The following is a 14,369-nucleotide window of genomic DNA, read 5'->3' as shown; positions in this document are numbered from 1 at the left end:
AGAAACAAAACCCATCGTGCTTGGAGGAGACAGAATGCCGAGTTTCATCCAAAGAACACCATACCTACTGTGAAGCATGGGGGTGGCAACATCATGCTTTAGGGCTATTTCTCTCCAAAGGGACCAGGACGACCGATCCATGTACATGAAAGAATGAATGGGGCCATGTATTGTGAGATTTTGAATGCAAACCTCCTTCCATCAGCAATGGCATTGAAGATGAAACATGGATGGGTCTTTCAGCATGATAATGATCCCAAGCACACCACCAGGGCTACGAAGGAGTGGCTTCGTAAGAAGCATATGAAGGTCCTGGAGTGGCCTAGCCAGTCTTCATATTTCAACCCCATATAATATGATGGCCCCACATTTAGCCCTGCACATAATATAATGGCCCCACATATAGTCCTGCAAATAATATAATGGCCCCACATATACAGCTCTGTCAAAAATTAAGAGACCACTGCACAGTTTTATAAAAATCAGCTTCTCTACATGCCTGACAGCCATTCAATTCCAGTGTCAGTTGAATTCCAACCAGAGTACACCTCATTCTACATAATGTGCTTCTGATTAGGTGATCACCTGAACCAAATCTTATTTAATGAAGGAAAGTATAAAAAACCCTGCTGTGGTGTTCACAATCATCTTGCAATAAGACAAGCTGGATGGCAAAACAAGTGCTAGTAATATCCCAAAAGTAATAGGAATGAAAAAATTACTTTTAACCATGACGAAAGAGTTGAAAAGAAAAGTTTAAGTGAGGAAAAGAAAGGCTCAATTATGGCTTTACTAGCAGAGGGACACAGTGAGCGTCATGTTGCCTCTGTCCTTAAAATTTTTAAGGCGGCAGTAAATGATAACAAGGTCAAGCAGCAGACATTGGGGACAACAAAGTTACAGACTGACAGAGGGCAAAAATGACTCTCCACTGACCAGGTTGACCGTCATCTTATTCGAATGTCACTCAGCAACCGAAGGCTCCTAGAGGCAGGACTAAAGTCATGTAAAGCTAGAAAAAAGCCTTTCATCAATGAGAAGCAAAGGAGAGCCAGGCTGAAGTTTGCCAAAGACCATAAGGATTGGACCATAGAGGTCTGGAGTAAGTTAATCTTTAGTGATGAGCGAGTGTACTCATTGCTTGGGTTTTCCCGAGCACGCTCAGGTGGTCTCCGAGTATTTATGACTGCTCGGAGATTTAGTTTTCATTGCCCCAGCTGAATGATTTACAGCTACTAGACAGCTTGATTACATGTGGGGATTCCCTAGCAACCAGGCAACCCCCACATGTACTCAGCCTGGCTAGTAGCTGTAAATCATTTAGCTGCCGTGATGAAAACTAAATCTCCGAACACTAACAAATACTCAGAGATCACCCAAGCGTGCTCGGGAAAACCTGAGGAATGAGTACACTCGCTCATCACTAGTAATCTTCTCTGATGAGTCTAATTTTCAGCTTTGCCCAATACCTGGTCGTCTAATGGTTGACGGCGACATGGAGAGGAGTACAAGCCATAGTGTCTTGCACCCACTGTGAAATTTGGTGGAGGATCGGTGATGATCTGTGGATGCTTCAGCAAGGCTGGAATTGGGCAGGTTGTTCTTTGCGAAGGACGTAAGAATCAAGCCGCATACAAGGTTATCCTGGAAAAGCAGTTGATTCCTTCTGCTCAAGCAATGTTCCCCAACTCTGAGGACTGGTTTTTCCAGCAGGACAATGCGCCATGCCACACAGCTAGGTTACTCAAGGTATGGATGAAGGACCACCACATCAAATCCCTGTCATAGCCAGACCAATCTCCAGACCTGAACCCCATTACAAACCTCTGGAATGTGATTAATATAAGTCACAATAGTCACAAGCCATCAAATACAGAACTGCTTACATTTTTTGTACCAGGAGTGGCATGAGGTCACCCAAAAGCAGTGTAAAAGACTGGTGGAAAGCATGCCAAGACGCATGAAAGCTGTGATTAAAAATCATGGTTGTTCAAAATATTGATTTCTGAACTCTTCCCGAGTTAAAACATTAGTATTGTTTTTACTAAATAATTATGAACTTGTTTTTTTTTTTTGCATTATTTGAGGTCTACAAGCAATTCATTTTTTTGTTATTTTGACCATTTCTCATTTTCAGAAAATAAGTTCAAAATTTATTGCTTGGAACTTCGGAGACATGGTGTCAGTAGTTTATAGAATAAAAGAACAATTTACATTTTACTCAAAAATATACCTATAAAGAGAAAAATCAGACAAACTGAACATTTTGCAGTGGTCTCTTAATTTTTGCCAGGGCTGTAGTCCTGCACATAATATAATGGCTCCTGGAGGTGGTTTTAAAGGCCTCAAATCGTCAGACTAATTTTTATTGTTTTACTTTTACAGGTTCCTCTATGACACGATTTTAAAAACAAAAAGTCGTGACATTTATCGCCCATCCACCGGAGCCTCACTGCTGTTGGCTGCCATTCACACTTGTGACCAGGTGAGTGAGCACATTTTTGACAGGCAGCATGGTTACTATAAAATATCACTAGCTTATGCATCCCCTTCCATGTGTTTTATTAGGGTATTTTGAGGTCCTAAAGGGGTGTCTACAGTTCAGGACCTTCCTGGATTAATCAGGTCGTCTTACAAAATAGAACTTTCACCCTGGAGGAGCAGGACCATCCATGTATGGCTAGCTATGGTGGCCAACAAAAAGCCCATATACTCTAGACCACCAGGGTGGCTAGCATTAAACCTAACTTCCCTAAACCACCAGGGATGCTGGAATTAACCCCATGTTCCCTAGACCACCTGGTGATGCTGCCATTAACCTTACCTACCATAGGCCACCATAGTTATTGACATTAACCCATCTGCCCTAGACCACCAGTATTGCTGGCATTAGTTCCAACTTTCCTAAAGCACCAGAGATGCTGACATTAGCTTCATCTGCCCTAGACCACCAGGATTGCTGGATTAAAACCCACCCTCCCTAGACCACCAGCAAGGATGGCATTTAACCCCATCTGCCCTAGACCACCAGATATTTTGGCAGTAACCTCATCTGTCATAGACCACCAGGGTAGCTGGCATTAAATCAACTTCCCTTGACCATAACTGTTGCGGAGTTTAACCTGGACCATCCAGGATACTGATATTAACTGCTTCACAACATTAACCACCAAACATGTTGGCAGCTTCATTACATCCTGAAAGTCCAGATACCAGCAGGGAAGCTAGCATGAACTGACATGGATCCCCTGTATCTTAGATTTAAAAAAAATAAACAAAAATTTAAAAAAGGATTTTCTTTTTGCAAAACTATGTCCTTGAAAAGAGAACCCCTTATTATCCTGTCAGTATTTTGGAAGGTGGCAACTTTTATTAGCTGATGATCATCCAAATAATTGGGGATGCGGTTACAGCCTTCAAATCAAATATTAATGTGTGAGACGTCTAGAAAGAAGGAAGAAACCACAAGTCAACAATGTGGAGTACTTGTGCTAAGGAACAATATGGCGACCCTATGTAAACACTTGTGACATGATTGTTACCTACAGGTTGGAAATGAAACTGAAAGATGCCAAGACTGATCATGGAAAATAAAACAGGTGGTATCTAAAATTTCGAGAGGACCACCACCACTTTTATGGTCTTATGATGCCTAACCAGAGCCTGGGCTCTACAGATCGTAATTTTCACCCACACTGCATACTGAAGTGTTTCAGTATATAGTAGAAGTGATCAAATGATATCAGGATGAAAGAGGACTAAAGAAAAAAAGAATAAAAGTTTTAAAAGATATAAAAATACCAAATGTAAAGCCCTTCTCTTTCCAATATAATAATAGAGTAAAACAATAAAAAAAGAAGACATACAGTGGCTTGCGAAAGTATTCCCCCCAGGCATTTTTCATGTTTTGCTACCTCGGAACTTGAAATTTCACTGTTTTTTGGAGGGTTTGTATCAGTTCATGTAAAGAACATGACTACAACTGTGAACATTTCGTTTTCTTTTTTTTTGTGATGCAAACAACAAATAGGACAAAATAACTGAAAACTTCAGTGTGGATAACTATTCACCCCCCTAAAGTCAGGACTTTGTAGAGCCTCCTTTTGCAGCAATTACAGCTATAAATTGCTTTGGATAAGTCTCTATGAGCTTTCCACATCTTGTCACTGGAATTTTTGGCCATTCCCCAAGGCAAAACTGCGCCAACTCCTTCATGTTTGCTGCTCACCAGAGGAAACTGTAACGGGGTCTACCAATCTGGGGTACCTCTTTCAGTACCACCCCGTGTTTCCGGAGGTTCACTCTGCTTTGGCTGGAGTCTGAATGAAGGACGCTGGCTGGAATTCCTTGGTTACATGGGCGCATATAAAAGATCACTGCTTCTCCACGTATTTCCAGTCTGACAACACTTTACTCACAGGACACAGAATATATAACACAGATACAGAGAGCAGGCCAATAGCAAAGCGGCATGCCAGACATACATTACAATAGCCGCAGGTGGCCGGAGCCTGCCTATATCTACTGTGGGAATTACAAAGGTGGGGGGCGGACAAAAGGGGAATATTGTGTCCCCTCTGCCCAGGGGCGCAGCCTGTGGGCTGATGCATTAGGGACATGCATCTCACATGGAACCCATTATACATACATATAACTGCACAACATATTCTGGGTGCTGAGTGGTTCCGTAACACGTAACAGAAACCATCTATCTCTAAGTTTGACCACAGATTCTCAATTGGATTAAGGTCTGACTTTGACTATGCCACTCCAAAAAATGTACACATTTCCCCTTAAACCACTCGAGTGTTGTCTTAGCAGTATGCTTTGGGTCATTGTCTTGTTGGAAGGTGAATTTCCGTCCCAGTCTCAAATCAATGACGGACTAAAACAGGTTTGGCTGAAGAATATCCCTGCACTTCACATCATCTATCTTCCCCTCAACTTGCACCATTTTCCCTGACCCTGCTGCCGAAAAACATCCCCACAGCATCATGCAGCCAGCACTATGTTTCACTGTGGGAATGGTGTTCTTGGGGTGATGAGCTGTGTTGGTTTGTCACCAGACATATCATTTACCTTGGTGGCTAAAAAGTTTAATTTTGGTCTCATCACAGCACCTTCCTCCATACATTTGTGGAGTCTCCCACATGTCTTTTGGCAAACTCAAAATGAGCCTTAGGCTAGGTTCACATTGCGTTAGGACAATCCATTAAGCGCATAGCGCTAACGCAATGTTTGTTTAGGGTCGGCGTTCGGCATCCCCGCTAGCGCAGATCCCCGATCTGCGCAAGCAAGGAACGGGCCTCGGACGCTGCAAGCAGCGTCCGAGGTCCGTCACAAAAGAACGGCACATCGCTAGCGCGTGCCGAAAATGGCATGCGCTAGAGGCAGAAATCACATTGCTGTCAATGGGTGTGCTAACGGACCCGTTGCACGGCGTTAATTTCGACATTTTCGCCGTGCAACACAGTCCATTAACGTTAACCCATTAACGCAATGTGAACCTAGCCTTACAATTTTTGTTAATAAAGGCTTTTTTAATGCCCACTATTCCATAAAGGCCACCTCTATGGAACGTACGGTGTACGGCTTATGGAGATCGTATGGATATTCCAGTATGCTTGGGAACTCTGCAACTCCTTCAGGGTTACATTTGATCTGTCGCCTCTGATTAATGCCCTTCTTGCTCAGGCTGAGTTTTGGTGGGCGGCCCTCTCGTTGCGGGTTGTTGTGGTACCACATTCTTTCCATTTCATAATGCATTTGATGGTGCTACGGGGATCATCAGAGATTGTAATTTTTTTTTTTTTTTTTATAAGCCAACCCTGACTTGTACTTTTCACCAACTTTATCCCTGACATGTTCGGAGATCTCCTTGTCTTCATGGTGTTGTTAGTGGTGCCTCTTGCTTAATGGTGTTGCAGCCTCTATGACCTTTCAGGAAAAGTATGTATATACTGACAGCTCATGGGACACTTAGATTTCATACAGGTGGACTTCCTTTGATTAAGCATGTGACTAATGAAACAAAAGTGCCAAAAAATTGGCTGTGACGTGCCGCAGTTCTCCTGGTAGTTGTCCTAAACAGAGGTATTAAATAATTCACAGGGTAATTGATTATAAGACAAGTTGTGATTAATATAATGAATATACTTAATAGTGCAGTCAAATAAAAAAATAGGATAAAAATTATAGAACTCCTAAAAGATATAAACAAAGATAATTGGATATGTTTATATGATCTTCCAATACTGTATACTTATGTAATTTGTGGAACTGCCTCTTACCCTAAAACCCCTTATTCTCATGGCTTCTGTTGTGGATCCTGTCTTTCCTTCCTCAATATTTTTTGTGTCTAAGATTATGTATGTTAGTTATCATTGTATCAATGAAATCATGTCTAATGTTTAAAGTCAGCACTCCAATTATCTTTGTTTTGTTTTTTACAACCCCTGACAAAAAAGATGGAATCCATAATTGTTCCCCTATGCTTGGTTAAAAAAAGTAACCATTACTGACTACCACATTTTTTGCTCTTGATTTCTTTTAGTGTATCTTAAAGCCAGAAAGTTGCCATTTGAAATGACTTTAGTTTTGTGCCATGTCTGTGATCTGCTTTTTTTCTCCAAAATTAAACAACTGAATGAACATCCTCCGCCGGTAATTCCATAATTTTTGCCAGGGGTTGTAGTCCTAAACAGAGGTGTAGCGATTGAGGTTGCAGGGGCCATTGTAAAGCCCTGGCACTACGCCCTATCATTATGCCATTTGGTTTTTTCAATTCACCATTTCATTTGTATTCGTAGGTCCTACAAATAAAGGTACCTTCACACATAACGATATCGTTAACGATATCGTTGCTTTTTGTGACGTAGCAACGATATCGTTAAGGAAATCGTTATGTGTGACAGCGACCAACGATCAGGCCCCTGCTGGGAGATCGTTGGTCGCTGAACAAAGTCCAGAACTTTATTTCGTCGCTGGATCTCCCGTGGACATCGCTGGATCGGCGTGTGTGACACCGATCCAGCGATGTCTTCACTGGTAACCAGGGTAAACATCGGGTAACTAAGCGCAGGGCCGCGCTTAGTAACCCGATGTTTACCCTGGTTACCAGCGTAAAAGTAAAAAAAAACAAACACTACATCAGTGGTCCCCAACTCCAGGCCTCGAGGGCCGCCAACAGTGCAGGTTTTCAGGATTTCCTTAGTATTGCACAGGGGTTGGAATCATCACCTGTGCAGATGATCACATTACCACCGATGCAATACTAAGGAAATCCTGAAAACCTGCACTGTTGGCGGCCCTCGAGGCCTGGAGTTGGGGACCCCTGCACTACATACTTACCTACCGATGTCTGTCCCCGGCGCTGTGCTCTGCACTCCTCCTGTACTGGCTGTGAGCGTCGGTCAGCCGGAAAGCAGAGCGGTGACGTCACCACTCTGCTTTCCGGCCGCTGTGCTCACAGCCAGTACAGGAGGAGTGCAGAGAAGCAGAGCGCCGGGGACAGACAGCGGTAGGTAAGTATGTAGTGTTTGTTTTTTTTAACTTTTCCGCTGGTAACCAGGGTAAACATCGGGTTACTAAGCGCGGCCCTGCGCTTAGTAACCCGATGTTTACCCTGGTTACCCAGGGACTTCGGGATCGTTGGTCGCTGGAGAGCTGTCTGTGTGACAGCTCTCCAGCGACCAAACAGCGACTCTGCAGCGATCCGGATCGTTGTCGGTATCGCTGCAGCGTCGCTTAATGTGAAGGGGCCTTAACCGAAGTTTCTCATTAGCATGTTAAGATTAACCCCGCCTTTTTTTCCCGCCAGGTCAGCGCTTATGGATTCATGACGCCAAGCTACGAGAAATATTCAGACCACTACTTTGACACCACCTACCACAAGGTCGTTTTCTATTCCAACCACAGTTTCCGTAAGGAGATGATGCTCTGGCAGAAGCTGCACGAGGCTGGGGTGATAAAGCTGTATATGAGAGGCTGAGGCATCACGTTCATCAAAATGGTCACCTCGGGACAAGGGTAAGGAGGCCACTACCCTCCTTTCTGTACTAGTGGGATAGGACATTGGCGGTACCAACCGTGTGACGGGCTCTCATTAGAAACTGCCTTTAAAGGTTAGGCTGGGCCTTCAGTTAGGACCAACATGCCTCTCCCAGCAAACTGAATGAATGTTTTTTTTTTTTTTTATTTCCTAAATCCAAAACTTGAAAAGCTTTCTCCATAAATTAGAATAAATTATTGGTAAATAAGTCCCGGTCACCACAGCTTCCCCCGATAATCTCTGTCCAATTATGCAGCACAAATCGTTTAATCGAGAAAGGATCTTATAATTATCTGGACTTTAATATTCCACAAAGGTTGATGATCGAGTTTCCAATAATCCAGAACAGTTTATAATCTGGGTCAAAACTATAATATTGTGTGAACCAGGAGTAGAAGATCTGAGCAGAGAGAACCGACGAGGACATTCTGGATTAGAATTCAGTTGATCGCCAAAGGGAGTGTATCGTCATTTTATATAATTATTGATTATGCAATCAATTATTTTTCAAACAAAATTGAATGTCATGTTTTAATATTTATTTCTTGGTAAATTTTTTCTGCAGCTGCTGGAGGGCTGCCATTTTTTATTTGCTGGCGTCTGAACACAACACTTAAAGACCTGATATACGGCAGCTTCGGGATATAGGAGATGTAGTTGGTTTTTGACCACATTTTATACTGTGGCTGCCTAAGCTGAAAACTGTTGCCCCATGTGCTGTCCAGTTCACAGCTGCTGGCGGAGCCTGGGGACATTTTGTTGTAGTGCAGAGCGGTTCTCGGAGGTACAATTTCCCACTGTCACCGATCACAGAGATCTGCAGCGAGCGGTGACAGAAGGTATAGGGCAGTGAGCACAGGTTGGCAGCCTGGTGATGTACTACTAATCCCAGGCTACCGAGCTGTTCTCAATGCATCATGTGTCATACAGTCTATTGAGCCTTGTATCTAATCCCATCATGTGTGATACACTCAGTTTACCTAATCTAATCCTGAGTTTAAGGCTATGTGCACACGTTCTGGATTTTTCACGTTTTTTCACGTTTATTTCGGTGGCTTTCCGCTGCAAAAACGCTTACATTAAGCATCACGTAATTTTTAATGAATTCCGCAATTTTTGTGCACATGTTGCGTTTTTTTCCGAGATAAAAACGCATCGCAGAAAAAAAACGCAGCATGTTCATTAATATTGCAGTTTTTTGCAGATTTCCCGCTATATTATTGCATTGGGAAGCTCCAGACAAAAACGTGAAAAATCCGCAAAAAAAAAAGTGATAAAAACACACGTGCGGATTTCCTGCGAAAGTACTCTGGATTTGCTCAGGAAAATTCTGCTCACTTTCCTGAACGTGGGCACATAGCCTAATACGATGTATCCAATCCAGTCCCCTGAGCTCTGCAGCTAATCCCATACTGTGAAAGTCTGGTGAGCCATGCATCTGATCCCTTCCTGTTGTACACTTTCTGTATTTAATCTAATCCTGAGTTTTACACAATGTATCTAATCCAATCCTGTGTGATACACTCCGCTGAGCTGTATAGCCAACCCTAGCATGTATCTAATCCTATCACTTGATTCACACTGCGTATCTAATCCCAGTGCATGATACACTCTAATCCTAGCATGTGATAAAGTGACCAGTGCAGCGCCAACTAATGAAATCGGTGCTGCCAGTCGTCCTCTGTGACACTGTCCACATCTCAGTATCACTTTGCAGTCACCATCAATATGGCTCTGCACGGTCAACCTAAATTTCATCCTCCCTTATCTTAGAATGTCAGAGTTGGATGGGACCTCCAGGGTCGTCGTGTCCAACCCGCTGCTCAATGTAGGATTCACTTATCCTTGTCAAAACGCCCAGAAGGGGAGGTGACTATACCCTCGGGCAGACCCCGCCCACATTTAGTGCAGTCGTAATGTGAGCTAGCAGGACACTACATTGCCATAGCAAATTTACGCAGCTGCTCCCCCTAGTGTTTATAAGTGGGAAATATAAAACATTTTAGATCATTTAAAAAATGTTAATTATTTTTTTTTTAAATTTACATTTTTGTTAATTGTTGACATTTTTTAATGACATTTAAATTCTCATGTTTCTTCTGCAGTGGCCACTACTATCACAAGTTGCCTGTGTTTTCTTGCTCTAACTGAGCACACACGGGACTCCCTCATTACCAGATCCCCATTTCACCCTTAGAATAGTACATAAAACTCACTGATATGACTTTCCAATAATCCAGACACCCCACTGATGACGGGTCAAGGAATTTACTGTGATTTAGAAGCCCGTGGAGAAGTTCTGGTGTAATAGCAGCCATGTTGGTTGTCTCCGGCACTTACCCCCCAAAAAGTAACTAAGATTGGGTTAAATTAAATTATTAAAAATTGTGGGAGAATCATGGACTTGAGTGGATTTTTTGATTTAAGGTGAAGTGCACAAGTATTATCACATCTGGTGAAATGTTGAATAAATTATTAATTTTTGTTCTTGGGATAATTGTGAGAATAATGAGATTGTATTTTGTAAGATTTAAATAATAAATTTTATATTTTTTTATTTTTAAAAATATGAGTCTGTGTTATTGATTTCACTCCACGAGGCAGCTTTAAAAAATTCTCTGCTCCATTTTAGAAAAGACAATTGTTATCTCCTTTTAGCCTTTAGCAGGAAGTTGCACGAATCTCCAGAAATTTGAGTCAGGTACATGAGCTCAATTCAGAGTGGGGGAGTAGGGGGAATTTGATGCCAATTAAATCTGTCAGCGATTGGTTAAAAAAATACAACAAAACCTCTTAAAGAGAACCTGTCGTTCCCAAACGCTATGAACCTGCAGATATGGGGCTAATATGCTGGGAATAGTGTACTAAAGCCGTGTGGCGGCTGCATTGGAAGTCCGACAACCAGCGTGGCTTCAGTACATAGTGAGTGGTGGCTATAACTGTGCACGGCGTTACTGACTGACAGCCGGCTCTGTACTGATTCACTTCTGATCAGGCTGTCAGTCAGGGACGGGGGTGTGGTTACAGCCTCCACTCACTATGCACTGAGCGGTGACTGAAGCCACGCCGGCTGTTCCTCTACGACTGAAAGCCAGAGCCGGGAGGAAGAGAGTTAATTTCCTCCGCTTTGCCAAGCTTTCAGTGCGTCAGCCGCATGTCTATAGAGTGCCATTAACCTGTGGATTAACCCTATGTCTGAGAAAAATAAAGTTTTGGGACTTGACAAGTTCCCTTTAAACTTACCCATCTCACCACTGCCGGCCTCCGATCGACTTTTCATCTCTTTTCATCATGGATGGCCGGGCCTCCTTTACAACAGGCCCAAAAATGCCATAATACCGCATATGGTCACATGGAGCGCAACACACGTCGTTGACATGTGACACACCCCATGTGAGGTCACGGGACCTAGTAACCAGAAGACTAAGTCCTGAAGTGGTCCAGAATGAAGAAAGCAGAGTCAATTGGAGGATTGGTGGTGGGACAGGTATGGTTGTGTGGAGGAGAGTATTCTTTTAACCCCTTCTTGGCATTCAATTGGTCAGCAACATGTTGGTTGGCTAGCTGCGAATTTTCCTGGACTTGCCCACAGCAAATCACAAATAAATTTAAAAAATTAGATTCTGTCAAACCTGAATTTGTTGATTTTCCACAAATCAATTTACAGATCTCCAGCGGGTGGTGAGCACAAGAATTAAAGCAAGGGGTGGAAAGTCACATTCATAAAGGGGGACATTATTGGCAGATGGGATCTGTGGCTGGCATATTAGATTGTTCAGCTGGCATTGTATCACATACTGGTAGTACATGAGTATTTTACAATGTAAACTTCCAATAAATCACATCAGTAAAAAACAAAATGATAGTTTTATCATTAAAAACAAGAGGCACCAACAAAAAAGTGTGCAAAAGACAAACTGGAGAGAAAGCGCAAACTACAGCTCCTGCAGTAGTGTCTGTCACAGGGAGGCACGAGTGGGCACAGGGTGAGAAGTGGGTGGTGGTGGTGGTGGGGGGGGTTATTTTGCCAATAGCTGTTTACGTTGCTGTTCCAGAAGAGCTTCCAAGTGATCTGCTCTCTTGACTGCCGCCTGAAAGACAAAATGAGAAGTCAAAGCACCCACCATTACTAATAGGTTACAGCCTGTACTGTACTTCAGTGCTGCATTCACAATTCTGCAAGCTGCAGTCTCCCAGCGTTCCCCACTTGACCAGTATCTGCACAGCACTTGTGCTAGGTGGTCTTCACTAACCTCGCACTGTTTCCGCAGGCTGTTCACAGTCTCTTCTTTCTTCACTATTGCAGATTTCACTCTAGAAAATGAAAATGTGATCATAAACAAATCCCGGGGCAGAGGGATACCGACCGGATCATCAATATATTTCATCTGTGAGGTCGGACTCCAACACCATTTTTCTGCATAACCAAAGAACTCCACCAAGCACAGGAATACTGCTTGGGTTTACCCAATTTCTCAATCACTTTTTTTATTGTGTACCCAAAAGGGTAGAAGAATTTATTCATCTCTAGTCGTAGCAGCACAAAGTATTTCAGGAGAAGAATGTGATGATTCTGCGGGAAAGGGTCCAGGGATTGTGCTTAGTTGGACTAGCAGGGCCATGATGTATGGCACGGAGAATTGTGGGAGGCCAAAGACAGAAGGGTCTCCACAAGTCATTCATTGACGCACAATTCTCCCTGGTTTCCTAAATTTCTTAAAGGGAGTTGTCCCCTCAAATCGATCCATTAAAGGATTTGTCGTCAATATGCTGACAACCCCTTTTATAATGTGGTGCCTGACCTCTTGTGAACCTCCTCTAGTTCCTCCTCCTTCTCACGAGTCACCCTCTCCAGCTCCAGACGATGGCGTGCCTGAGCCTCGGATGACTCAATTTTCAATCTCTTATTTTCTTCCTCAGTGGTAACGAGCCGATCTGCGAATTCCTGGCGGATCACGTCTGAGAGGCTCCTCCTCTCCTCATTCAGCCGGTCTGTAGTCTGTAGTATAAGAAAAGGAGGATTCCACTTTAAGCCTCACACTCTAGTCACATCCAAAGCAGCATTCAGAAATACTTCTTTGAACAGTGCGTCAGAAGAACTTTTAATGCAGCTTTGCTTGTGACTAGAGAAGAAGTTGAAAGATAACTAGAGCAAAGAACTTAGAAATGATGGCACTCCAAAATGATGGACCATTGCAAAGATTCTTTTCAAATGTGAAGATGATTACTCCACTCACGGGAGTGTCCCTCACCTTCCTGAGATCGTCCACTTCCTGCTCCCTCTGCTTCAGAAGTCCCTGGAGTCTGATCTGCTCCCCCTCCAGCTCTGTCACCCTCTCCTTTAATTGATTGCAGCGGTCATGTGACTTCTTCTCGGACCGCTCCAGCTCCTGCAGCTCCGATTCGTACTTGTCACGCACCCTCTTAATCCTGCAGAGGCAGAAAAAGGGTTCGGGGAAGACCGACACTGGAATACCCCTTTAAGTTTGACTCCAATGACTACAACTCACCTGCAATGTCATTTTGGGTCCAACAAGGCTTAAAACCCATCAGCAGCTCTAATCCCTATTCCTCTTAATAACACTCCCCTGTCATTGTGTTCGGGGTACCTGTTTTCAGCGGCGCGCTCACATTCTTCTCTTGCGGTTGACATCTCGGCCTCAAGTTGTTGGATTACTAATTCGATCTCCTTATCTCTCCCCTTCCGCACCTCTTCTTTGAGTTCCCGCTCCCTGGTAAGAAGCCAGGCTTCCTAAACAACAGAGAAAGCACATTATAGAAGAGATATACACTGGCACCATTACATTCACAGCAGAATTCCTCTTTAAAGGGGAACTACGCCTGTAATAAGACCGGAACAAAGCCCATCCTGTATGAGACTGATGAAGACACACGAGGCTACATGCAAGATCCGGGAACATGTAGCTAATATGGGGAAAGTGGGGGGACCTGCGATGACAACAGGGGGGAGTAAGTGCTACTACTGTTAGGGGAAAAGGATGAACTGCTCTGTCTACTATTCAGGATGACATTATTGCTTCTTCTTTTCATCCCGCTGCTGGAAGTAGTGACACGGTTATTGTACTTTGCGTACAAAGATATGACCCTGCTGTGTCTAGAAAAAAAAAGGCAGCCCTCTTCCAGAAAAGGGTCGGCACCATCCATGGGTTGTGTATGATATTAAAGTTCAGACCAACTCACTTCAATGCAACTGAGCTGCCACACCGCACACAACCCATAGACAGGGGAGGGCTGTTTCTAGAAGAGAGCAGCCATGTTTTCTAATCCTGGACTACATCATTTAGATCAATGCTGGAGC

General features: G+C 43.4%; 2 protein-coding genes across 9 annotated transcripts in view; one reads left to right on the top strand and one right to left on the bottom strand.

The window, feature by feature from the left end:
- LOC138664249 (alpha-N-acetylgalactosaminide alpha-2,6-sialyltransferase 2-like) overlaps positions 1-10,589 on the top strand; it is a 65,865-nt gene extending 55,276 nt beyond the window's left edge. For 2 of the 3 annotated variants that reach the window (XM_069750775.1, XM_069750776.1), the window contains exons 8-9: positions 2,386-2,485; positions 7,820-10,589. In XM_069750775.1, coding sequence (XP_069606876.1) covers positions 2,386-2,485; positions 7,820-7,990 — 271 coding nt within the window. In that variant the 3' untranslated portion in view covers positions 7,991-10,589. The remainder of the gene's footprint in view (positions 1-2,385; positions 2,486-7,819) is intronic. The other variant, XM_069750777.1, reaches the window with a different exon arrangement.
- A 1,309-nt stretch (positions 10,590-11,898) lies between these two features.
- The window catches only part of CEP131 (centrosomal protein 131), an 87,913-nt gene continuing 85,442 nt past the window's right edge, over positions 11,899-14,369 (bottom strand). For all 6 annotated transcript variants that reach the window (XM_069750769.1, XM_069750771.1, XM_069750773.1 and 3 more), the window contains 5 exons: positions 13,660-13,802; positions 13,303-13,480; positions 12,853-13,049; positions 12,304-12,364; positions 11,899-12,141 (listed from right to left, as the gene is read on the bottom strand). In XM_069750769.1, coding sequence (XP_069606870.1) covers positions 12,070-12,141; positions 12,304-12,364; positions 12,853-13,049; positions 13,303-13,480; positions 13,660-13,802 — 651 coding nt within the window. In that variant the 3' untranslated portion in view covers positions 11,899-12,069. The remainder of the gene's footprint in view (positions 12,142-12,303; positions 12,365-12,852; positions 13,050-13,302; positions 13,481-13,659; positions 13,803-14,369) is intronic.

The sequence above is a fragment of the Ranitomeya imitator genome, chromosome 2, assembly GCF_032444005.1.
Source record: "Ranitomeya imitator isolate aRanImi1 chromosome 2, aRanImi1.pri, whole genome shotgun sequence".
Taxonomy (NCBI): domain Eukaryota; kingdom Metazoa; phylum Chordata; class Amphibia; order Anura; family Dendrobatidae; genus Ranitomeya; species Ranitomeya imitator.
Note: the sequence above shows the minus strand (reverse complement) of the source record. Positions and strands in the feature narration are given on the sequence as shown.